At 36.7% G+C, this 26795-nt stretch overlaps 1 protein-coding gene across 1 annotated transcript in view; it reads left to right on the top strand.

The window, feature by feature from the left end:
• Positions 1–1822: 1822 nt before the first annotated feature.
• ZC3H7A (zinc finger CCCH-type containing 7A) overlaps positions 1823–26795 on the top strand; it is a 64482-nt gene continuing 39509 nt past the window's right edge. Inside the window, exons 1-8 of the mRNA XM_044659100.1 lie at positions 1823–1896; positions 17386–17425; positions 18674–18871; positions 20982–21140; positions 21378–21458; positions 21550–21585; positions 21805–21838; positions 22224–22495. Coding sequence (XP_044515035.1) covers positions 1829–1896; positions 17386–17425; positions 18674–18871; positions 20982–21140; positions 21378–21458; positions 21550–21585; positions 21805–21838; positions 22224–22495 — 888 coding nt within the window. The 5' untranslated portion in view covers positions 1823–1828. The remainder of the gene's footprint in view (positions 1897–17385; positions 17426–18673; positions 18872–20981; positions 21141–21377; positions 21459–21549; positions 21586–21804; positions 21839–22223; positions 22496–26795) is intronic.

The following is a 26795-nucleotide window of genomic DNA, read 5'->3' as shown; positions in this document are numbered from 1 at the left end:
AATCATGCTTACCGGAGAAGGGCAAATGCCATGATTTTCTAAAAAGAGAAAATTGTCAAATTATTGATTGGTGCACTTGACTTCAAATTCTAGCAAAATTCTAAAGCAAATTATTAAAGATAATATGAACATCTGGAAAAGACAGTAGTGATTATAAAAAGCTATTAGTATGACTTCATCAAGAACAACTTCTGGGGGCAACTGGGTAGCTCAGTGGATTGAGAGCCAGGCCTAGAGATGTGAGGTCCTAGGTTCAAATTTGACCTCAGACACTTCCTAGCTGTGTGACCCTGGGCAAGTCATTTAACCCCATTGCTCAGCCCTTACCACTTTTCTGCCTTAGAACCAATACATAGTATTGATTCTAAGGTGTAAGGTAAGGGTTAAAAAAAAAAAACAACTTCTGGCAGACTAATTTATTTCCTTTTTTTGACAAGATTACTAAACTGATTCATCAGAGGAACACTAGAGATAAAACTTACAAGCATTTTTGTAAAATATCTCATGCTGTCATGGAAAATAGGGATAGATTTGGGCTAGATGATAATATAGTTAAATGGATTTGGGACAAGTCAGTAGTTGGACTTAGATTAGTTATTAATGGTTCTGTGTCAGCTTGGGAGATCTCCATTGGAATGTCTCAGATTATTTGTGTTTGGCCATTCTGCTATTTAGCTAACATTCTTATCAGTGACTTGGATAAAGGTACATATGGGCATGTTTATCAAATTTGCAGATGACACAAAAGTTAGGAGAGAGAGCTCCTAGTAGGACACAAAAAGTTCTTGACAGACTCATTAGGTTCAATCTAATAAAAGTGTCTGAGCCAGATTTGAATGGAGGACCTCCCATCTCCAAGGTTTGGTTCTCCATCTAATTAGCCACTTAAGCTGTCCTCTAGTCTCTTAGAATGGCCTCTTATCCCATTATATCCATATATTAACATTTGTTTATCTGTTTCCCAATCAAGGTATACCTACTTTTCCATTTTTTTTTACCACCTCTGTAATTGCTCTAAGTATGAGGCCTCCCTCATCCCCTTCTATCTATAACCTCATTGACATATTCTCTTTAGCAGAATCTTTGGTCAGAGGGTATGGGCATTTTAGATAAATTATATCAGCAGACACTTCTTAAGTGCTGCCTATAAGCTAGGCACTGTACTAAGCATTGAGACTAGAAATGCAAGCTTAGAGGTATATAGACTTTTCTATTAGGGAGCTTACATTACAATGAGGAAAACAATATATAAAAGGAAGTTCAAAAGGTGAGAGAGGAGATATTAGGGCAGGGACATTGGCTCAAAGGCTATGAATGATTTAGGAATTCTCTTTGTATAATTCTAAGTTGTTCTGTAGAATGGTTGAACTGATTTCTGCAAGCTCTGCTGATAGTAAGTTGATGTTACTGAATGAAGGAATGAGAAAACATTTATTAAATACCTATTAGGTAAGACACACTTTGCTAAGACCTGAAGATACAAGCAAATAATACAATCTCTGCCCTCAACTTATATTCCAGGATATAAAGAAAAGTCAAAACAAAATTGTAATCAGTGGGTACACAATTCTGGTTTTGGTTATTTCATTTGCCATCATTTCATATAGGCCTTTCTTTATTTCCTAGTATGTGTTTATCTCTCATAAATTGAAATTTGAACCTGTCCCTTTAACTTATGATTAGAAGATATGTTAATTTTGATACTTTATCTAATAATCTTTTAATTTGACTCTGGATAATTATATTTATTGATTGAACCCTGATGACCTGATTATATGTATTCATTTTCATTTCAGAGGGAGTTTAGAAATTGGATGTGCAGGATAACATGTCCAGTGTTTCTGAAGGCAGAAGAAACAGGCAGCAGGATATTAAGAAAGGACTACAGTTTATACAGTAAGATTTTAAGACAACAATATTTTGAAAGGCATTTTATGATCCACGAATGATATACATACTATGCATGTGTATTTTATAAGAAGTAAATGTAAAATCTGGCTTTATTCTGTGACTTCATATTAAGAATTAAGAATATGATTTTCTTTTCCCTTTCTTCCCTCGATATCATAAAAATAGCATACAGCTTAGAGGACCTTAAAAATCAATCATCATTTAACTCCTTTGTTTTACAAATGAAGAAATTAAAAGCCCAGAAAACATTAAAATGGCTTATTTAAGGTTATACAGGTAGTAAGTAGTAGAAGGATTTTAAGTCAGTTTCTATGACCCTCAATCCATTTTTCCTTACATTTTGCCCTCACATTTCATGACTTAAAACACTCATGTTATAAACCTCCTAACACTTTTACCTTATGGATCCTTGATTTCAATTCCATTTACATCTTTCTTTATTCTTCTTTAGTAGAGAACCACTAGGAAAGCCTTGTTTTTTACCTTATTTATTTTTCCTTAGTTTTCTAACCCCTCAAATAAATGAGTGAATAGATAGATAGATAGATAGATAGATAGATAGATAGATAGATAGATAGATAGTTAGTTATTAAACCCTTATCTTCTGTCTTGGCTTCAAGGCATAAGAGAGTGGTAAGGGCTAGGCAATGGGGGTCAAGTGACTTGCCCAGGGTCACACAGCTGGGAAGTGTCTGAGGCCAGATTTGAACCTAGGATCTCCCATCTCTAGGCCTGGCTCTCAATCCACTGAGCCACCCAGCTGCACCCCCCTCCCCAAATATTTTGAATGCTGAAATTCACTAATCTTGTTAATCTTCTGTTCTACTTTTTCTGTGTTTTCATTGCTATTGAACCTGCTTATCTTTATCATGATTATTAAGTATTTAACTTCTCTCCATTTTTCTAGATTAACTTGTTTTTGTTTTAGCTAAATTGATTAAATTGTCAGACTTAAGATAAAAGTTGCCTCAATCCTTGGATCCTTTGCTTTCTTACCATATTTTTGCTGCTAATCCCCACATCTGGGTAGCCTTTACCATTAGCCTTGTCCATTCCTGCTACTGGATCATTGAACACTTCTGGAGAAGGTTACAAGATTATGCTTTATGAGTTTATTATGGATTCATGGCTTCAACTTCACTGAGTCCCTCATTGAGTGTCAGAGCAGTCTTAAACTTCCTATTCTCTTTTCTATAACAACTGTGCCAAACCTTTTCTTCTGTCCTCAAACCCTTTATTTCAGCCCTGATAATCTTCTTGCCCCTCTGACCTCTCTTTTGCTGGATTACCTTTTTCTTTTCCACCTCCTAACAGAGGCATTCTCAAACTCTGTCCCTGACATTCTTCTCTTTTTGCTTTCTCTTCAGAAATTTCATCCCTTTTCAAAGTATCATTGATCACTCCAATTCAGATGACTCTTAGTTCTGTATATATTTTCACCTCTGACTTTTTTCTGATCTCCAGATGTACATTTCAAATTGTTCCATGGCATCTTTAAATCAAACACAGCCAAAATCATTGCCCTTCTCACCCTTACTTCACTATTTCTGTTAATGGCACTACCATTACCCAACTTCAATTTTGAGTTATCTTTAATTCCTACTTCCTTCACTATCACTCTCCATATCTAACCAGTTGCCAAGCCCTGTAAATTTCTTCTCTGATATAATTTATGTCCATCCCCTCTTGGTTTCATTCTTGCTGTTAGCACCTTAATTTAGGCCCTCATTACTTTTATAGTTTAACTGGTCTCCTTGCTCTATTTTCCTTCTTTAGGCCTTCTTAAATACTACTAGAGAAATTTTCCATATAGTCAATTCTAATCACATTGTTGTCTTAATAATTTAGTGACTGCTCTACACACTGTTTCATTGATTTGTGGAATCTTAGCATTGGAATGGATATTAGATGTCTTTAGGTCTATCTTTTGTCCAAGATATGAATCCCTTTTATAGCATACCTTGCAAATGGGCATCCTGCCTTGGTTCAGTCATTTTTGTTGGTGAAAAACCATTATCTCACAAGAGAAAGAGAAAAGTGAATAAGCATTTATTTAGTACTTACTATGTCCAGGCACTGTGCTAAGCATTTTTTTTTTTTTACTAATATCTCATTTTTTCAGAAAGTTCTCCATTCCATTTTTGAACAATTCTGATTGTTGGAAGTCCTGATATTGTGTTAAAATTTGCCTCCCTATAACTTCAGTTCATTGTTTCTCATTCTGTTTTCCAGAGCCACATAGTTAAATCTCATTATGTATATTTAAATGTCCCCCTAAATATTTTAGAACACTGAAACTATCCATTAAATAAAAATTATGTCTGAGCATCGAACTGTATCTTCTTACTAAAATCTATAATTATATGTTTTCTACCTATTTTGAAATAACTTTCTAATAAATCACAGACCAACGGAAATAGAATATAATAGTGAAGTGACGTAGTGACAGTGAGAACATAAATAGCCTACTAGATTATCAGGTACATTTACTTCAAAGCTTTTTAAATCCCTCCCTGTCACTTCTGAAATAGACTATGTAATGTGGTTATATTTTCATATAATTTGAGGTTTTATTACATACTAACTGAATCTGAGTTAGCAGTCAAAAATCATATTGAAACTATATTCTTTAATTATAGCCCACTATGTGCTAGGCTTTACAAATATTTTATTTGTAAATGCTTTACAGATATCTCATTTGATCTGTAACAGTCTTAGGAGAAGGTAAGTGCTATTATTATTCCCATTTTACAATTGAGTGAAAGTGTCTTGCCCAAGATCACCCAGCTAGTAAATATCTGAAGCTGGATTGACTGAGTGTCTGGAATTAATTCAGGCCTAACTGACTCTAGGTCTACTGCTCTATCCGCTGAAGCACCTAATGTTTTAAGTAGTGAATGCCTTTGTAATAAATTCTAACTACTTAGTCTGGAATTTGATGGCTCTTTCTATTCTGATTTCCATCCTATATTTCCAGACTTGTTTCACATGTGCTAGTCTCTAGGTAAAGCAGGCCATTCAAACATTGCCTCAGCTTGTCTTATCCTCTCCTGCCTCTTTGTGTTTGCTCACACTGTACTGTCCCTTAATATTCCAACTTATACTATATTTTACTTATGAATATAAAACCTATCCATCTAGATTATAAACTACTGGAGGACAAAGACTGTGTTGGAGGTGGGCAGAGCGAAGATTGTAGAGAAGGTACAGGGACCCATCTGGTTTCTACCAAATTACTTTCCTGAAAGCAATGATATAATGTCTCAGAACAAATTCTGGAGCAGCATAACCCACAATAGGACAAAAGTGGGGTAATTTTCCAGCCTAAAACAACTTAGAAGGCTGGCATGAGGGAAATACTGCACTGGTGGTGATGGTGGTGGGGAAGTGGAGAGCAGTGTGCCAGCCAAGTCTTCCTAAACTCTTAGCCACAGATGGTAAGGGGTTGGATACGGGTTGGATAACTACTCAGAAGGAGATTATGGGGGTTGCTTTTTTGGCCCTGGGTGCAAAACTCTTGTCTCATTGCCCATACGCAGAACCAGGTTACTACCATGGGGAATAGTCGCAGAATGAGGAGAACCAGTTTAAGTCAGCACTTGCCAGTCACAGGGGATCAGGGCACCCAGGTACCCTGGTCACAGTTCCAAGGGGATAAAAGAGTGATTGGGGTTACTCACAGACCAAAGCACAGGCCAGGAGAGTATTAAACACACCTCTCCATATATTATGTCACCTTGGAAGAACTGAAAGCAGATAGATGCCGAGAGCTATTTCTGAATGCAGCTGCACAAAGAACCTGAAGTTTGGAACAGTGTTTCCTTGTTACAGAGCCCAACTTTAACAGTTTTTCAAACTGAAGAAAAAGATAAAATGAACAAACAACAACAACAAAAAGAAATTCAACATAGAAAGTTATTTTGGTGACAGGGTAGACTCAAACTCAGAAGACAACAAAATCTGAATTGCTCTCAAGCTCCAAAAGAATTAATGGAGGAGCTCAAAAAGCAGAGGTAAAAGAAAAGTTAGGGAAAGAAATGAAAGTGATACAGGAAAATCATGAAAAACGAGTCAATAGCTTGGTAAATGAAGCACAAAAAATACCGAAGAAATGAATACATTAAAAAAATGTACACATTTTTTAAAAAAGGCCAAGTGATAAAGAGATTCAAAAATCTAAAGAAGAGAAAGAACTTAAAAAGCAAAATGGCCAAATGGAAAAAGATAAAACCAAAATCCACCAAAAAGGAAAAACTTCTTGAAAGTTAGAATTGGCCTTCTGGGAAAAAAGGTACAAAAATTCAGGGAGGAAAAAAACTTTACAGAGTAGAATTGGCTATCTGGAAAAGGAGGTACAAAAGCTCATTCAAGAAAATGATGCCTTGGGTTTGTACCCCAAAAAGACTTGTACAAAAATATATATAGCTGCACTTTTTGTGGTGGCAAAAAACTGGAAAACGAAGGGATGCCCTTCAATTGGGGAATGGCTGAACAAATTGTGGTATATGCTGGTGATGGAATACTATTGTGCTCAAAGGAATAATAAACTGGAGTAATTCCATGCGAACTGGAACGATCTCTAGGAATTGATGCAGAGTGAAAGGAGCAGAACCAGAAGAACATTGTACAATGAGACTGATACACTGTGGTAAAATCGAATGTAAAGGACTTCTGTACTAGCAGTAATGCAATGACCCAGGACACTCTGGAGGGATTTATGGAAAAGAACGCTACCCACATTCAGAGGAAGAACTACAGAAGTGGAAACATAGAAGAAAAACAACCACTTGAACACATGGGTTGATATGGACACGATTGGGGATGTAGACTGGAAACAACCACACCAAAGTAACTATCAATAATATGGAAATAAGTCTTGATTGATGATACATGTTAAAACCAGTGGAAATGTGCTTTGGATATGGGGTGGGGAGTGTTGGGGGGATGAAGGGGAAAGTAAAAACATGAATCATGTAACCGTGGAAAATTTTTCAAAAAAAAAATTAAATATTTAAATTAAAAAAAAATCATGCCTTATTAGAATTGGGAATTTGAAGCTCATGACTCCATGAGACATCAAGAAATGATCAAAGTCAAAAGAATGAAAAAATAGAAGAAAACATGAAATACCTCTTGGGAAAAACAACTGATCAATAAATTCAGGAGAGATAATTTAAGAATTATTGGTCTACTTGAAAGCCATGATTAAAAAAAGATCTTAGATATCATCTTTCAAGAAATAATGAGAGAAAATTGCTTGAATATTCTAGACCTGGAGGACAATTGAAATCAAAAGAACCCACAGATTACCTCGTGAAAAAGATCTCCAGGAATACTCAAATTCCAAAACTCCCAGGTCAGGGAGAAAGTACTGCATGCAGTTAAAAAGAAACAAATCAAATATTGTGAAGCCACTGTCAGGATAACATAAGACTTAGACTCTCAGATATAGGACTCGAGAATCATAAAATGATAAACAGGAAAGAGAAATCAAGACATTCAATAAGGTTATGGGATATGATTCTTGTAACATCAAAGGACTTTGTCACTATTAGGAGAGTTAGACAGAGTATACATTGACAGAACGTGAAGGTGTGAGTTGAATATGATGGGATATAAAAAATTAAATGAAGGCATGCGAAAGAGGAGTGCATTGGAGGGAAGGGAGAAGGGAAAAATAGAATGGGGTAAATTATTGCACATGAAACAACATTCACAGTGGAGGGGATGATGAGAGAGGTGGAGAGGAGAGCATGTGAACCTTACTGTCTCCTGAATTGGCTCAATGAAGGAAGAACATACACAGTCATTTATGTATAGGAAGCTATCTTAGACCCTACAGGAAAGTAGAAGGGGAAAGGGGACAATGTAAGGGGGGTGGGGCTAGTAGAAAAGAGGGCAGATTGAGGGAATTAGATAGAAGTCAGAAACTAAACAGGAGTAAATAAGTTGGAAAGTAATACACAGTAATCATAATTGTCTAAAATATTTTTACAAGTTTCTAAACTTTTACAAGAATAAAGTTCTCATTTCTCAAATACATAGACAAATGAGTTGAATATATAAGAATATAAGTTATTCCCCAACTCATAAATGGTCAAAAGAGTTCTCAAAGTAATTAAAGCTCTCTATAGTCATGGAAAAATGCTCCAAATTATTATTTTATATAAGTGCAAATTAAAATAATTATTATTTTAGATAAGTGCAAATGAAAACAACTCTGAGGTACCACCGCACTGTAAAAAGGAAAATTTAGGTATTTATAGATATATATTAAAATATGTGGCCGCCAGGAATCAACAATTCAGGTTGATTCCGTAATTAAATCAGACCCAAGTCAGCATGGGGTTGAGGAGTTTATTTACAATCTGGTAGGTAAAAAGTAGGAATAAAGAGAAAGGGAGAGGCTAGTCCAGGCCAAAGGCCTGGACAGAGAGAGAAGATTATAAAGCTTAATAAATGAAGCTGTAAGCCACAAGGCCCAACAGCCAGATAGGCAGAGTTTAGAATTGGCCCAGCTAGGCCAAGGAAGTCAGCCTAACTTACCCACGTGACAATATAGAGTGTAAGCTGTCTGTGGTCTCAGGAGATGCTTCTGCTCCCAGTTCGAGATGGCAACTGCCCCCACAGGAAGTTCACTAACTTACTTAAAGAGACAGTGTCTTTCATCACTTCCTGTGGTCCACCTCTAATTCAAATGGACAAATGGCAGTTTCTACATTGATTTGGACTGCCCAAAGGGCAGTCCCTTATTCTTGATTTGTTACTTATTGTCACGTGTGGGTAACTCGTCTCCCCTCCCCACTAAGGGAGGTTAGGATTACATCATTTCTACGCCTAGGATGGGTAGATTTTTGACTATTTATGGGCTCGAGCTAATTCCATTTACATAGATAGTCCTTCTATCAGATTGGTTGTTATGATAGAAAAGGAAAATGACACAACTTGGAGGAGATATCTGAATACATTTTTGGGAGTGTTGTGAATTGATTCAATCATTCAGGAGAGCAATTTGGACCTTTGCCTTAAGGACCATAAAATAGTACATGCCCTTTGGTCCTAGCAATACCATGACTAGGTTTGTATCCTGAAGAGATTAAAAAAAAAAAAAAAAAAAAAAAGGAAATGAAGGACCTTTATGTACAAAAATATTTAAAGTAGCTTTTTTAGGGGACCAAGATTTGGAAAGTGAAGGGATACCCATTAACTAGAGAAAGGCCGAATAAGTCATACTCTATGGTTGTAATAGAATACTATTGTGTTATAAGAAATGACAAGCAGAAGGAGCTTAGAAAAGACTTCCATGAGCTGAAGCAGAGGGAAGCAAGCACAACCAGGAGAACAATGATAGGAATACTTTACAATGAATGTGTGCAGTAGCCACATTAGCCACTATTCAAGAGACCAGGAAGCCGTCAATCACAATGCAGTTGTTTATTGAAAGAGAAAGAGAGAAAAACCTGGGGAAAAGTCCCTCACATCCTTGACCTGCTTCCTACTCAGTTGGAACCCACTCTCTAACTCCCCAGATTCAGTTGGAACACTCTCTGGTCAGTTAGAGGTTCTAATTTACATAACCACATAGATTCCATTGGAATACCCTGGTCAGGATTTACTTAGAGATTCTAATCTGCACATTCACTTAGAATGCAGATAGCTATATATGGATCCAAAGGGATAATGTTACAGAAACTAGGAGAAGGGGACAAACTTAACTGACATTGTAAAGTATAAACTTAAAGGACTTATCCTAAAACCCTTTGTATAGTAGAGACATTGGTTGCTTCTGATAACAAAGACATAAATTTTTTCTGTCTCACTCAGGCCAAAGGTCGCTCACAAGCCTTTGTATTCTGAATGGGGTGAGGCAGTCCTAGGAGAGATTAATTTTACTAGAGTCTTAGGTGTATCCATTTTGGAGATATTAATAACTATTACCTTGAGAATGACACACTAATTTCTCATTCCACACAAACCCTCCTATTTTAATTCTCAAAGTTGTGTTATTCTCACCTGCCTCTCCTATATGTAACAAGAACTAATACACATTGTTAACTAGACACACCTCACTTCAGAGGTCTTTATTCAAGACTAATCTTACTTGCAGAAACTTACTCTCTGCTCTGAGTTGTTTGCAGGAACTTTGGAAATGTTTTTGCTACAAGGAAATATACATAAGTAATAACACATTTTCAAACAAATTTCTCTACCTCAGGTTCTATAAGAGATACAGACTCTTGGGCCCCAATCTTTAACTGCTAATCTACTTTGTTTGGGAAATGGAACTTGGAACTTCCACCCTACAATTTGCCTTTTTAGCTGATCATAGGAATTTGTCGTTACAGTAAAAGGCAGGAGAAAGGTTATAACTGTCCTCATGTTAAAAAGGACACATTGTCTGACTTCATGTACAGGTCAAAGCTGTCACTGGCTTATGCTATAACTTTTACTCAGGGATCACCATCTGTACTTAAGTCAGGAAGGTCCTGTCCAAATTGAGCCTAGGACTATCTTTCCAACTGTCATAGGACTTTATCCTGAATATTTCATTGCCATTCTCTCTTTTTGGTGATAGGTTCATCACCAGATGGCCACTGCTGGATTTCAAGTTTGGATCCCAGAAGCCTTTTTGCCTTAAATGACAAGTCTTGCCCGTTATATTTTAGAGAAAATTACTTCTCAGTAATCCCATTTCATTCCTAAAATTCCATAATCCAAACAAGCTTCCTGTTTTACTTACTTATTCACTCTGATGGCTTCTCAAAGTCTTTGAAGTTTACAAATAAAATATCCACTCTTTAATCATTTAGTCCCCCAGAAGACTCTCCTGCCTTTACCATATATCCAACTGAAAATATCCCACATTCATCCACCTCTCTGAGAACACTTTGGGCTACTCAGTTTGTCCCTCCTTCTTGGCAAGAGAGGGAGATGAAAGGGTCACTTGTCCAAACTCTCTAGTCTCCAAAACATCCTGTTACCTGCCATTGATGACTCAAAAGAGCCCATATACACATTATACATGTTATCTTTTGCATATTATCTTATCCAATTCACTTCAAACATTAATTTAGTTTGCATATAAACCATCTAACAAATTGCAAATAAATACATTTTTACATTGAATATAATTGTTCTTGCCCAAAATACACATTTTGGCAACAATTGACATATTACAATTTAATCACAAATTCGGAAATTCTTTTAACAATATTCTAAATCCTTAGTACGTGTTCCATTTCCAATTTACAAGTTTAACGTTTCTCTTTCCCAGTGTTCATTACATTTTCACTTGGTGCTCACTTCAACAGGACATACACCAAATAAAATTTCCACATTTTCATTTGTAAACTCAACAGTTTATATTATACAGACTCTTCTTAAAATTACACATTACAATACATTAAACATTCATTTTTCATCAAATAGGCAATAGTAGGCCAATCAGGCTGACTACCCATATCATTTTGATCCCCAACTTCAGTTTACTCAAATAACAAACACTTTAGGCATGTTCAAGCATTCAGATCTCTAACCATTGTTCATTTTAAATCTCAGTGGGAACATGCAGCTTTCTCACTACTAAAACAAAATAGTACCCTTCTGTAATCTTATGAACTGATAGACAATTTGCAACAGGGAGTCATCTTTACCATCACTTTACTTAGCTCCCCAAGTACATTCCAGAATCATTTGTGAATTTCCAAGACCACATACATGAACCTTAAAATCAACACCTTCTAATTGTGGGATCAAAATATCCCTTTCTGTCTTTCTCTTCCACATTCTCTGCTGGCCAGTAGAGGAAGAAGGAGGAAGCAGTGTTGAGCACATTTTTCCAGCCTCTGTCTTAGAAAAACAGAGAGCAACATGCAAAATTCCTTCACACAGGAGTGTTCTTTTTTAATTCCTTAAACACATTCTCTGATCTGTCATCTCCTTCATTTTTCCAGAATAATGGAGAAGAGAGAGACAGAGTACCTCCATCAATCAGGTTTTCTTCCCCAAAAACCTTTCCAGTGTGCATACATGATGTATGACACACCTTACATATAATACAGACTTACAAAAGACAGATAACATGTATTCCAGGGAATAGGAGGTTCTTACAACCTCATTCATCAGGCTTCTGCAGAACTTCACATAAACTAATTCTTTCCCTTTTGCTGGAGTATCAAGCCGAGTCTCTTCTAGCATCTTCAGAGCCTGGTAAAATGCATATAATTCATAAATTTGAGCTGACCAGGCCTCTGGAGGGTGGCCTCTATTCATTAGAGCCTCTTTGTTTCCTTTAGTTGTCACAGTCATTCCTTCTTTTTCCCTCTAAGCCTAGTGAGGACTCATCTGTAAATAGGTTGAATTCCCCAGGTAGGAGAGACTTTTGTGAATTTTTCCTCACTCTAGTCTGGTCTATTACTTCCTCTTGCTCATAGTTCACTTCTATTGGTTGGGTGATGGGAACAGGAGAATTTTCTTCTTCCCCAGGCACCCTAGGTCTCACTTTACAAAGCTTAGTCTCTGGGGCCAGCACCATAAGGGACAAGCTATCTGCCCCTGTGTCTGTCAGGAAAGTGGTCTCTGCCTGTTCTTCCACTTGCAGTGTTACAAAGGGCTCCGAGTTAGAGTCATCAAAGAATTGACTCTGACTTCTTTGGTCTCCAATATTTGTGTGAGAGAGAAGCCTCTGCTCTCTCTTTTGTTTGGGATAATACTCTTCCAAGTAACCTACTCCACAGCAGTAGCATACAGGAGGAACAAAAGTGGCCTCTGGAGGCCTTCCAAATTGATTGCCTCATTTTTTCTTACAAACACCTTTGAGATTTGTTGTCTAAATGCCTCCCTTAATCTTTTTACAAATTCAGTGAGATTCTCTTCTTCTCTCTGCTTGGTATGGTGGGCAGATTGATTGCTATCCCAGAGAGGAAATTCTTGTTCACTTCTCGATCCACTTTGGGCTATGGGATTTTCATTATCCCAGACCTTCCTAGGAGCTTGTCTGATCTGGCTCCATTCTTTTCCTGTTTCTAGAGGACTTTCCATATCTCTTAAAATCCCTCACTTTGGAGCCACTGAGGGGAACATTATCATAGCCAATTCTTTGCCACTCCATCTAAGTGTAAGTTTCTCTGCTCCTCTACTACCTGTTCAGATTCCCCACTGAGGGTTCTGTAAGACTCAAAGGTTTATAATCTTAAGTGGGAAAGCTATTGCTCCTCCTAGCTGAAGTACTGGAGGAGCTGATGGAGGTTCAGGAGGAACGAAGTGAGCCTATAAGAGGGGCTGGTGGTACTGGTATAAGAGGAACAGAAGCAGAAGGAGGTGGCACTTGGGGAACAGGAAGAGGAACCAGAGAAGGGGAAGGGAAGTCCTTAAGCGGGTCTCAGGTCCTCCTCTTGCCCCAATTCTTGAATCCTCCTCTTCCTTTTCTGCCTCTGTTTCTAAGAGTGAGTAGATCTTAATTCTTTCTCTAGTTTGGGGCAATCTCTCACATGTCCTAATCCACCACAATTGTAGCAGGTCATATGAATTCCTGGGGGCTTCCCTGTCTTTTTCCCTGCCTTATAAGAATCATCCCTCTTCTGACTTGTCCTGTCCTCCTTCCTAATTTCTCACTATCTGCCTCAATCTAACCTGCAAAGCCTTCTCCTGTCTATCCTGTATGTCTTTAATAACCTGAACAAGAACTTTGCTTCTGTTCTTCTTTCTTCATCCTCTCTCCTGATGTAGATCATCTGAGCCTGTTGCAACAATTCATCAAGGGGTTTCATCACCCATTCATCTATCTTTTGGAGCTTCTTATGGATATCTGGCCATTCATTAGTTATAAAATAGGTCTTTAAGAGACTTTGTCCAAAAGGCTCAGTCAATTCCACACTACAATACTTGCTAAATGCCTCCCTTAATCTATTTACAAATTCAGTGGGAGTCTCACCCTTTCTCTGCTTAGTCTCATAGATTTTATTCAGATTCTGTCTCTAGGGAATTGCTGTTCTTATTCCCCGAATGATCACCTTCCTGAGATCTCTCATGTTTCCCTGGTGGGCAGGTTCATTGTTATTCCAGCCCGGATCTCTTATGGGATATTTCTGCTTGCCACATAGTCCCCCCTTCAAGCTCAGGGTGTTCAGTATCCCAGGCTCACATTGCTGCCCTTCTAATTTGTCCTCACTCCTCTTCTGTAAATAGCTGCTGTAAAATTGCCATTAACTCTGGCCAAGAGGAAAGACTTGGTCCTAAAAACTGATCAACATGTTCTGCCACTCCTACAGGGTCTTCCAAACAAATTCCTCATTTCCCTTTTAAAGCTCCACACTTCAGAGGCACTGAGGGGGATGCTGACATACCCTACACCCTACTGCAATGGAACGTCTCTGAGTGGGTTCTATTTAAAGGGAGGTTTGCCTGATCCTTTAGTACTCTCTTAAGTTCTGTGGTAATAGATCCAAAAAAATATAGGAAAATTGCTGCTGCCTTGGTCTGAGGTAGTTAAGGAACTTTATTCTCCTCTGCCCTTCTCAATACAAATGTCTCTATGTCAGGAAGTCAGAGGGTGGCCTAGGCTTTTTCCTCATCAGTGCTAATCATTTTCCTGCTAATGCATTGCCAGATATAATTGTTCCAAACTGAGCTGTTTGAAGCTCCAAGTTGGGGCTATTATTTTCTCTGTTATTTTCTGTTCCTGCCCAGGCTAAACAACAATATTTAATGAGAATTTTCCAATCATAAGCTGCAAAATAGGAAGATTTATTCTAAGCTTGTAATTTTAATCCCAGTGGGCTATCCCTAGGGATATAGGCTGACTTTCTCCTGCTCTGCTCAGCCTTATCTATTATGGCTGGTCTCTCATTCTCCATTGTTTCTGTCCCATGGTTTCTTCTCTAGGATTTTAAACTCTGGTCTTCAAAACAAAGGTTCAACCCTATAACTCTGGCCCGGCATTTGTGGCTCAATCCAGATTCCTCAGCCCAGATACCTTGCAAGCTACCTTTTCCTGATTCACTTACTCTCAGAATCCCCAGTCTAGACGTGGGCAGCCTGTATCTTGCCAACTAGCTTCCCCTAATTCACTTACTCCTAGACTCACCAGTCCAGTCTCAGGCAATCTGTATCTTGCCTGAGATGTCTTGTAAACTAGCTTCCCCTAATTTATTCACTCAGACTTAGCAGTCCAGACTTGGGTAACCTGTGTCTTACCTGAGATACCATGTGAATCAGACCCTGAATTACTCACTCTCAGACTCACCAGTCCAGACTTGGGCAACCTGTATCTTGCCAACAAGCTTCCCCTGATTCATTCACTCCTAGACTCACCAGTCCAGTCTCAGGCAATATGTATCTTGCCTGAGATGTCCTATAACCCAGCCTCTAGTTAACAACCCTCATTTCCCTCCCTGCTTCTCCCTTCTTAAGCCACACACGACAAGTTTAGGGGGATCTCCCTCTCACCAGGGATTCTTCTTGATACTTATGAACATTGTTCTTCGCTGTCCATGGTTACTGCATTGTGATGACAGGATTAATTTAGGCAAACCCTTAATTTAATTCCTTACAGCTTTCTGCTCCGCATCGGCTTTCTCACTTCTCTCTCAATACCCAGGTTCTTTAGAAGTATAATGAAAGGCCTAATCTGCTCATTCGAACAAAAAATTTGTTCAGATAGGCAAACTGAGGCACCCTCTGTTGTTCTGGTTTCCCAGTCAGGGAACCATCTGTGTGAAATGGTAGTCTAGCTACTATTCAAGAGACCAGGAAGCCATCAGTCACAATGCAGTTATTTATTGAGAGAGAGAGGAAAAACCTGGGGGAAAGTCCCTCACATCCTTGACCTGCTTCCTATTCAGTTGGAACCCACTCTCTAACTCCCCAGATTCAGTTGGAACACTCTCTAGTCAGTTAGAGGTTCTAATTTACATAACCACATAGATTCCATTAGAATACCCTGGTCAGGATTTACTTAGAGATTCTAATCTGCACATTCACTTAGAATGCAGATAGCTATATATGGATACATGGGGTAAGGTTACAGAAACTAGGAGAAGGGGGCAAACTTAACTAACATTATAAAGTATAAACTTAAAGGACTCATCCTAAAACTCTTTGTATAGTAGAGACATTGGTTGCTTCTGATAAGTTGTTTCTCTCTCACTCAGGCTAAAGGTAGATTAATGTACAACTGTGATTCACAGCTATTCTCAGCAATACAATGATCCAAAACTATTCCAAAGGACTTATGATTGAAAAGAAAATGCCATCTACTTCCAGAGAAAAACACCTTAGGCCAGAGGAAACTTTTTTCACTTTCTTAATTATTTTCTATTTGAGTTTCCTTTCACAAAAGGTTTAATATATGGAAAAATATTTTATGATTTCACATGAAATCTGTATAAGATTGCTTACCATCTCCAGTTGGGTGGAGGGCTAAGAGGGAGGGAGAGAAGTCAAGACTGAAAAATGTTGCAAACTTTGCATGTAATTGGGGGGAAAATGCAGTAAATTAAAAAACTATGTGTTATAATTTGCACATGATAGGTGTTTAATATTGCTTGACATAGGTGTTTGTCCACTTATACATTATACTTTTAGACAATGTACATTTCATTATTTACTTTCTATGATTTCATATTAGTTTTAAGTTGAGTAGATCCTTCCTGTTTTACTGTTTAAAGTTAGTCTTTTTGTATTTTCTAAAATTTTGGGTTGAAGAATGTGTGAATCAGCTCTAGTAATTCATGAAGACAGTTTTACCAAACAAATTATAATGAAAAAATTATTATCATTTTAAAATCCTTTTCTGTCATAGTAAGAACTTTAATACAGAAGGGCAAGCAAGGGCTAGGCAAATGAATTTGAGTAACTTGCCCAGGGTCACACAACTCTGAGTGTGAGGCCAGATTTGAACCCCAGTTCCCCTGATTCCAGGGCTGGTGCTCTAACCACTGTTGCTAACTTCTCCTGAAAAAAATTTTTTGAAGTCATTTTCTTCGTTAAGAACTTGCTAGAGCATAAGTCTTACTCACATAATGACACTAGTCAAAGCATAAGTAATGAGATGAACAGACCATTCATTATTAGTGCAATGAATTCCAGACTGATGGACCCTAATTTGTAGTCTTCTAAAATTCAAATCTCAGAGGTAGAAATTAATTTAAGACCTGTTGCTGCCCGTCATGGGAATCAAATAGAATGTATTCTTTTATGGTGTCTTCAAACATTCTCTTTACATTTTAAAAACCATTTCTTTTTAATAGTTGCTTTTACTATTTAATTTGAGAGGCACACCTTCTACATTCATAGATTTGGGGACTAGAGGTGAGAAATGTAAATGGTGATTAAAAAAATAATTCAGTGTAATTGTATTCTTAACTTAAAAATATACTTAGTGACCTCATTTGAATTTGAAGACTAGCAAAATAAATGCTGGAACAGCCTGATAATGAAACCTATGGGGAAATTAATATTGTTTCTCTTTCTCAGGTCACCTTTGCCATACCGAGGAACACAGGAACAGTATGAGGTAATGGCTGCTTGAAAACATTGAAATATTATTTCTTTAATGTTGATGTGTAGGGTTAAATTTTTTTTTATACTAAATACTTTTTTCTTTCTATATTTCCTTCTTCCTAATGTAGTGTTTCTTTTTTTTTTAATCTTTGAAAACTAAAGATTACTACATCTAGCATATCAGTTCTTCACCAAAGACAAATGTCACAGCATTTAAAAATATCTTTTAAGATGTGTTGTTGTTCAGTCATTTCCATTGTATCACTCTTTGTGACACCTTTTGGAGTTTTCTTGGCAAAAATATTGGAGTGATTTTGCCATTTCCTTTTCTGGCACGTTTTACAGATGAGGAAACTAAGGCAAACAAGGTTAAATGACTTGCCCAGAGTCACATAGCCAGTGTCTGATGCCTGATTTAAATGCTGTAAGAGGAATCTTCATGACTCTAGTACTGGCATTCTATCCACTGTACCAACTAGCTGCTCCCTTTTTAGAAGTAGGGAAGTATATTTTTTTCCCTGTTTTATTCAGATATAAACTGGGACATGTTGAGAAAGATATCAGGGAAGGAGGAAGAGAGACTATCAAGGAAGGGGACTTGATACTTAGAAAAAGAAGAAAGCAGTGATATAAAGGAGCCAATCCTCAAACATATTGCCCTTTTAAAAATCTTAATGGATCATCATGTGGATTTTTCTGTTTTTAGTTTTTTGATCCCTTTAAGTGCTATGTATTTATGTTTCTTTTTCTTTTCAGCTGTAGGTGCTATTTATAATAATGTATTAGCAGATATAGATTGGTAGATTCTTAGGGCTATAAAAAGCATTGATTATTCATTTTTAATTCATTTGTAGTTTAGAGTGACCAAAATCATATAATTAGTTGTCACCAGTGAGACAATAAACCAGATTTCCTTGTCTATGCTTCCATCAGTAATTCACTCAGATAAGCATTTAAAAAAAAAGAAAACTTATCTTCTGACTTACAATTGATACTACTAATATAATCAATACTAATTGAGCAGTAAGGGCTTGGCAATTAGAGTTAAGTGACTTTCCCAGAAATATTTGAGGCCGTATTTGAACCCAGGACCTCCTGTCTCCTGGCTTAGCTCTCTTATCCACTGAGTCACCTAGCTTCCCAAATCTTGTTGTTAGGTTCCTGTAATAATTTTTGTATAAATGACCAATTTTTTCAAGTTGTATCCCCTAAAATATTAATCATTACATAATATTACTATTTAAAAATTTCTCTTTTTTAGGTGTTTTTATGGACACTTATAAGAAATCTCTTTAATGAAGGAAATGATATATATCAAGAATGTGACTGGAATGGCTCATTAAGTCAATATACAGAAGCTTTAAACATAGCTGATTATGCAAGGTCTGAAGAAATTGCAATTTCTAATGAAATATTAGAAAAGCTGCATATAAATCGTATTGCATGCTATTCAAATATGGTAAGTTGTTGAATTTTTTTAAGATGAGAAAAAAACAATCCTATAGAAAGCTGATACAGTATAAAATACTTTTAGAAGTAATATAAGGACTATAAAAAGTATGCCTATTTCTCCCATTTTCTACTCTTCTCTCAAGGGAGTCAAATTGCTTTTGTAGGTGAACAAACTTAAAAAAAATATTTTTGTCATACTGTTGACAGATTTTATATTAGAAATATCTCAACAATTATTTCACTCTGGAAATGTCCCATATGTATAGGCATTCTGTAGATATATTTTTATGGGAAGAAACATTTGATAATGCTTTTTGTACCTGATTGAGACTTCATTTAACTTAATGATCTGTTTGGTTAACTCCTCACTAGGAGCTCTTAGCACATCAACAACCAACGAACAACAAACAAAGAACAATTAGCCTCATAAACTAAACTGTCACCATTTTGATATGTAGCTGTGTGTGTGTGTGTGTGTGTGTGTGTGTGTGTGTGTGTGTGTGTGTGTTTTAAATTAACTAAATCACTGTTTAACCAGTTCCATTAGGCAGTGTATAGAGTGTTAGATTTGGAGTCAGGAAGATGTGGGCTTAAATCTTGTTTTATTCACATAGTAACCTGTGTGACCCTGGGCAAGTTATTTAACCTCTCTTTCCTTAGCAGTAAAGTAAGACTAATAATAGTATCTTTCTCACAGGGTTGTTTGGGAGATTACATGAGATAATATATACATGCAAAATCTTTTTCAAATCTTAAAATAATAAACATTAGTTAAAAACTGTATCATGAATTTTATAAAGAGATGTGACTATGCCTTTTTTCTGTTGCTAATGGACATTGATCAGTATATGGAAGACATTTGATATAATGCAGTGGTTCCCAGACTTTTTTGGCCTACTGCCCCCTTTCCAGAAAAAGTATTACTTAGCCCCCTGGAAATTAAATTTTTTTAAAATTTTAATAGCAATTAATAGGAAAGATAAATGCACCTGTGGCCATCACCCCCCCCCCCATGGCTGCAGCATCCACCAGGGGGCAGTAGCTCCCACTTTGGGAATCACTGATATAATGGACCAAGATTTGATTCTAACTCTGCCATTTCCTACCTCTGTGACCTTGTCAAATCTCAGCTTTTCTGGACTTAGTTTCCTCACCCATAAAATTGGAGAAAGTTAGATTAGATTAGGCTGTTTAAGTACTTTCCAGCTCTAAATCTGTGATTCTTTGATTATTAGCAAAATACATACTAATGACTTTTTTGGCTTCCCCAAAATATCAGCAAGTGGATCTTTCATATTTGTATTTTGTTTTGATAGTCAGCCCCTTTGATGTAAGAATTAAAATTTAGTTATTATAGCTATATATTAAAAATATGTGGCCGCCAGGAATCAACAATTCAGGTTGATTCCGTAATTAAATCAGACCCAAGTCAGCATCGGGTTGAGGAGTTTATTTACAATCAGGTAGGCAAAGTAGGGATAAAGAGAAAAGGGAGGTTAGAGGTCTAATCAAATGAAGCTGTAAGCCACAAGGCCCAACAGCCAGATAGGTAGAGTTTAGAATTGGCCCAGCTAGGCCAAGGAAGCCAGCCTAACTTACCCACGTGACAATATAGAGTGTAAGCTGTCTGTGGTCTCAGGAGATGCTTCTTCCTCCAGTTCCAGACGGCAACTGCCCCCACAGGAAGTTCACTCACTTAAAGAGATCGTGTCTTTCATCACTTCCTGTGGTCCACCTCTAATTCAAATGGACAAATGGCAGTTTCTACATTGATTTGGACTGCCCAAAGGGCAGTCCCTTATTCTTGATTTGTTACTTATTGTCACGTGTGGGTAACTCGTCTCCCCTCCCCACTAAGGGAGGTGGGAGTGACATCATTAGCACGCCTGGGTTGAGTAGATTTTTTACTATTAATGGGATCTGGCTAATTCTATTTACACATTGAAGAATGAAAAATAACTTTGAAGGAAAAAAAAGCATGTGATAGATTCAGATATTAATTTCTAAATGTAATATGTAGTCTATTGACTTGTTAGTAATTTAATGTTTTATGACTATTTTGGTATTGCACAAGATCATTATTAATTTTAAATGTTCTTTTTTATCTTGACACATAGGGATTGAACGATAAAGTTCTAGAAGATTGTGATAAAGTTTTAAGTTTAAATCTTAATAACTGTAGAGCCCTGTATCGGAAAGCTAAAGCCTTAAGTGACTTAGGAAGATATAAAGAAGCTTATGATGCAATAGCAAAATGTTCCTTGGCAGTGCCTCAGGTATGAAATTTAAAAAAAAATTATTTGTTATATTAGAAAGATCATTCCTCATACAAGCATTTGCCACACTAAGATGACTTAAATAATTTAAACCTTAAGAGTTTATGCAATTGTAGTTTTTTGATTGCAAGTGTTGAAGCAAGCACATTGCTAAAAACTGGTTTCCAGTTATTTTTCATGTTTCTCATCATCTTGTGTTGTTTCCATTCCTTCTCAGTTTACATCTTGTCTTTTCAGGATGAATGTGTAATAAAACTAACTCAAGAACTAGCCCAGAAATTAGGATTTAAAATAAGGAAAGCATATGTCAGAGCAAAGGTAATGTGGAAAATTCTATTTTTGATGTCTTGGCTTTTATTTTCTGATTTTGTCAATTTTGCTTTTTAAATGTATACTTAATTTATTTCAGCTCTCAAATTCAATTCCAGGGGAAGTAGCACCTAAGGTAAATTTAAAATTTATTCCAAAAATTAAATAGCTTCATCTGTATTATTTTTAGTCTTTTTTGACAACACAATATTCCACAATTTTATTTTTCATTTGTCATTCTGTGACCATTTCACTAAATAATGCTGAATGCCATGCCTTGTATACAGAGAATACTTTAAATAATGAATGAATAATTTTGAACATGTTGACATATGTTGTTTGCTTAATTTTCTAGGGTTCAAAGAACTCTATAGAAGATATAGAATTAGGTAAGTTTTGAGCTATCATATGAAATTAAAAGAAAACATCAATTTTATAGGTCATGTGAATTATAAAGTATCATTGAATTAAATTGCTTTATTCCTCCTTGTATATAAGCGCCACAAACTTATTTATTTATGTATTTGTGTGTGTGCGCGCGCGCGCGCGTGTGTGTATGTGTGTGTGTGTGTGTGTGTGTGTGTGTGTGTGTTAGAGAGAGAGAGAGAGAGAGAATGAACTCTGTGCCTTTTAATTATATATTTTCTCCCCTGTCATTGCATATTTGACCTTTGGCATTTGTCTATCAGAATGAATGATATATAATATTAGGAATATTTAGTAATAAACAAAATGAGGTGAGATTTTAAAAAATCAGTTCTTTTAATATTACAGATTTATCAGATCCAAAACATGAAACTGCTCCTGTTACTTCCCTGCTGCCTCCTGAATTATCAAATGAATTAACTACGATTCCTATTACACCTTTAACTCCTGTTTTACCATTACAAATGGAGAAGAGTCCTCTGCCTTCTGCCATGTTAGCAAATGGAGGAAAGATTTCCTTTACTTTACCTGAAACATATTTAGATGATGGAGATATTGTTCTTGGTGATGAAATAGATGAACTACTTGATTCTGCACCAGAAGCTGATGAAACCATTATGGTAAATTTCAAAATTCTGTTTACCTTGTTTCTCTAAAGGTAGGAACAGTAACTTTTTTTTTTTTTTGCAATATAAATCAGCAAGTATCTACATTTTGTAGGTTAAGCCTTAGTTTTCCTATCTTTAAAATTACTTCTTCCCTTCAGTGATAACACTTGCATAATTTTAGCATTTTTAGACTTTTGCAAAAGACCCATTAGTTTGATGAGGACCCATTGGTTGAAAGGTAAGGATCAAAACAGTATGAACATCACTGAAAGCATAGTTTTATTGGTAACATCACATTGACCTTAATCAGAAACTTTTCCTTTTTTCCTCCTTCCATCTTCTGGCATTCCATCCTTCCTAATACTAGTTGCCCTTTCCTTCATATCACCCCATTTCCTTTTTCATCCTTTCTGCTACCATCTCTTAGTTAATCTTTCCTCCTTTGAGGTTTACACTATTCAGATTTATCACACAATTCAGATCCTACTGGCCCTTAGCTCTATTAATATGTTCAAACTGTTTCATGTTGATAGTTCATATTTTTCTCCCCCATAATCTCTCCCTCATTTTAGGGGATTTCAGTATGTTATTATGCTCTTTTAAATACATTCCATTTCCTCAGTATATTAAATTCTCATGAACTCAACACTTCCAGGAGCTCTCACTCTTGCTGTCACCTACAAGTATTCCACTTCTGTGTTTACAAACTGAAATTATTTTATCTGATTGAAATTTTTTTATTATTTTATCTCTCCTTTTGCCTTATTATGCCTTCTCTGTAGTTCAAATTTACTGTGACTTCCAGTCCTTTCACTCCCTCAATTCTTTCCCAGGTCATTACCTCTACACTGATTATATTCTCCTTCCTTCTCAATTTCAACACCTTGATAAATCAATTCAATTCTGCAATATCCTTTACTTTAGAATTATTTTATCTCCTTGTCTTGTTGCTGATCACATGTTGCCAAACTCCTACCTTGTATTACTCCCACGATCTGTCTTCTTTACTCCTCATGTACTATTGAACAGAGCTGGAGAAAATCATGACATCATGCTGACTAGGTTATCTATAAATTTGTTACATAATTTTACTCCTATATGTGTACTGAACAGAGCTGTGAAGAATCATAATACTGCTGACTAGGTTCACTTTAAATATATATTACATAGTCTCTTCTGGGTCCTCACTGCAAGAAAGCCATATTTTTAGCTCTCTTTTATCAATTTGCTCTCTTACTCACCTAGATTGTTCTAAATATTCTTATCTCTCCTCAATCTCTTCATAGTCTCTCCCCTTTACCCAACCTCTTACCTGAGGAATTCACCTTATACTTCAGAGGAAAAACTCCCTCTTTTTCCTTCTTCCTTATCTCACATCACTTGAATATCTTCACCCCTGGGTCACATGAAGAGGTTGCCCTTTTCCTTGCTAGTATTCTAAACCCTCTAAGCCACTAAGTGGAATAGTAGATAAAATACTATTCTCAGAGTCAAGAAGACCTGAGTTCAAATGCAGTCTCAGACACTTACTAGCTGTGTGACTCTTGGCAAGTCATTTGACCTCTTTTGACCTCAATTTCCTCAACTGTAAAGTGGTAATGATAGCACTTACCTCCTAGGGTTGTTATGAGAGTCAAATGAGATGTTTGTAAAGCACTTCACTGAGTTTTCATGTCATGACCTGTAATTGTGGTTATTCCTCGAGGTTCTGTCTTGATTCCATCTCTCCTCCCTGTATGTCAGAAGGTCTTATTTAGTCTGAGGATCCATAAACTAATTTTTTTTAAGCCCTTATGTTTTGTCTTAGAATCAATGTTATGTATTGTTTCTAAGGCAGAAAGAGGTTAGGGCTAGGCAAGTGGAGTTAAGTGACTTGCCCAAGGTCACAGAACTAGGAAGTAACTGAGGTCAGATTTGAATCCAGGTGCTCAGGATGTCAGGCCTGTCTCTCTTGTCTAACAAGCCACCTTGCTGCCTCCATAAACTGGTTTTTTTTTTTTTTAAATTTAAACATTAATATTCATTTTTAACATGGTTACATGATTCATGCTTTTACTTTCCCCTTCACCCCCCACACTCCCCCCACCCATGGCCGATGCACATTTCCACTGGTTTTGTCATGTGTCCTTGATCAAGACCTATTTCCAAATTGTTGGTAGTTGCATTGGTGTGGTGGTTTCGAGTCCACATCCTCAATCATGTCCACCCCGACCCATGCGTTCAAGCAGTTGTTTTTCTTATATGTTTCCTCTCCTGCAGTCCTTCCTCTGAATGTGGGTAGCATTCTTTACCATAAATCCCTCAGAACTGTCCTGGGTCTTTGTATTGCTGCTGGTACAGAAGTCCATTACATTCGATTTTACCATAGTATATCAGTCTCTGTGTACAATGTTCTTCTGGCTCTGCTCCTTTCGCTCTGCATCAGTTCCTGGAGGTCTTTCCAGTTCACCTGGAACTCCTCCAGTTTATTATTCCTTTTAGCACAATAGTATTCCATCACAAGCATATACCATAATTTGTTCAGCCATTCCCCAATTGAAGGACATACCCTCCTTTTCCAGTTTTTTGCCACCACAAAAAGCACAGCTATAAATATTTTTGTGCAAGTCTGTTTATCTATGATCTCTTTGGGATACAAACCCAACAATGGTATGGCTGGATCAAAGGGCAGGCATTCTTTTATAGCCCTTTGAGCATGATTCCAAATTGCCAGCCAGAATGGTTGGATCAGTTCACAACTCCACCAGCAATGCATTAATGTTCCACTTTTGCCACATCCCCAACAGCATTCATTATTCTCCCCTTCTTTCATTTCAGCCAATCTGCTAGGTGTGAGGTGATACCTCAGAGTTGTTTTGATTTGCATTTCTCTAATTATTAGAGATTTAGAACACTTTCTCTTGTGCTTCTTGATACTTTTGATTTCTTTACCTGAAAATTGCCTATTCATGTCTCTTGCCCATTTATCAATTGGGGAATGGCTTGATTTTTTTATACAATTGCTTTAACTCCTTGTATATTTGAGTAATTAGGCCCCTGTCGGAGTTTTTTGTTATAAAGATTTTTTCCCAATTTGTTGTTTCCCTTCTGATTTTGACTACATTGTTTTTGTTTGTACAAAAGCTTTTTAGTTTAATGTAATCAAACTCATTTAATTTACATATTAATCATATTATTTAATTTCTAATTAGTTTTTGATTTGCCTGTCCAGATGCCCTTACTAATTATTATTTTTGCATTATGATCTGAGAAGGTTACATTTATTATTTCTGCTCTTTTGCATTTGTTTGCAATGATTCTATGCCCTATAACATGGTCAATCTTTGTGAATGTACCATGTGCAGCTGAAAAGGTGTATTCCTTTTTGTCCCTATTTTATTTTTCTCCACATATCAATTAAATCTAATTTTTGTAGGACTTCATTCCCCTCTCTTACCTCTTTCTTATTTTTTTGGTTTGATTTATCTAAATCTGAAAGAGGAATATTTAGATCTCCCATTTAGTATGGTTTTACTATCTATTTCCTTCTTGAGCTCTGCCAATTTCTCCTTTATGAATTTGGATGCTATGCCACTTGGTGTATACATATTGAGCAGGTTATTTCCTCATTGTTTATATTGCCTTTAATCAGGATGTGATGACCTTCCCTGTCTTTTTTAATCATGTCTATTTTTACTTTGGCTTTGTCAGAAATCATAATAGCCACTCCTGCCTTCTTTTTCTCATTTGACGCCCAAAAGATTTTGCTCAAGCCCTGAACCTTAAACTTGTGTATGTCCACCTGCCTCATATGTGTTTCTTGTAGACAACATATGGTAGGATTTTGGTTTCTAATCCACTCTGCTATTTGCTTCCGTTTTATGGGCGAGTTCATCCCATTCACATTCAGAGTTATAATCATCAGTTGTGCATTTGCTGACATTTTCATATCCTCCCCTATTCCTACCCCTTTTTCTTATACTATTTCCTTTTAAACCAATTTTTTGCTATTAGGCTGCTATCCTTTATCCCCTCCCTTGATTAACTTCCCTTTTTACCCCCTCCCTTATTTTTCCCCTCTTTTTGTTTTTAAAGGCCTAATGAATTCCCTCCCCCTTCTTCTCCCCTCCCTTTTTTGACCTCCCCACTCCCCTGCTCTTCCCTCTCCAGGTTGATTACACTGAGAGTAAGGTTTGATTATTACCTCTTTCTGCTCTCTTCCTCTCCTTCTTATAATAGTATTTGTCCCCTCTCCCTCCCATGCCCTCTTTGTGTGTAATAGAATATTCTATTTTCTTATTCACTCAAGTTTCTCTTGGTGTCCCCTGCTATT

The sequence above is a fragment of the Gracilinanus agilis genome, chromosome 1 (assembly GCF_016433145.1).
Source record: "Gracilinanus agilis isolate LMUSP501 chromosome 1, AgileGrace, whole genome shotgun sequence".
NCBI classification, from domain to species: Eukaryota; Metazoa; Chordata; class Mammalia; order Didelphimorphia; family Didelphidae; genus Gracilinanus; species Gracilinanus agilis.
This window is presented reverse-complemented; position numbering and strand designations above follow the sequence as displayed.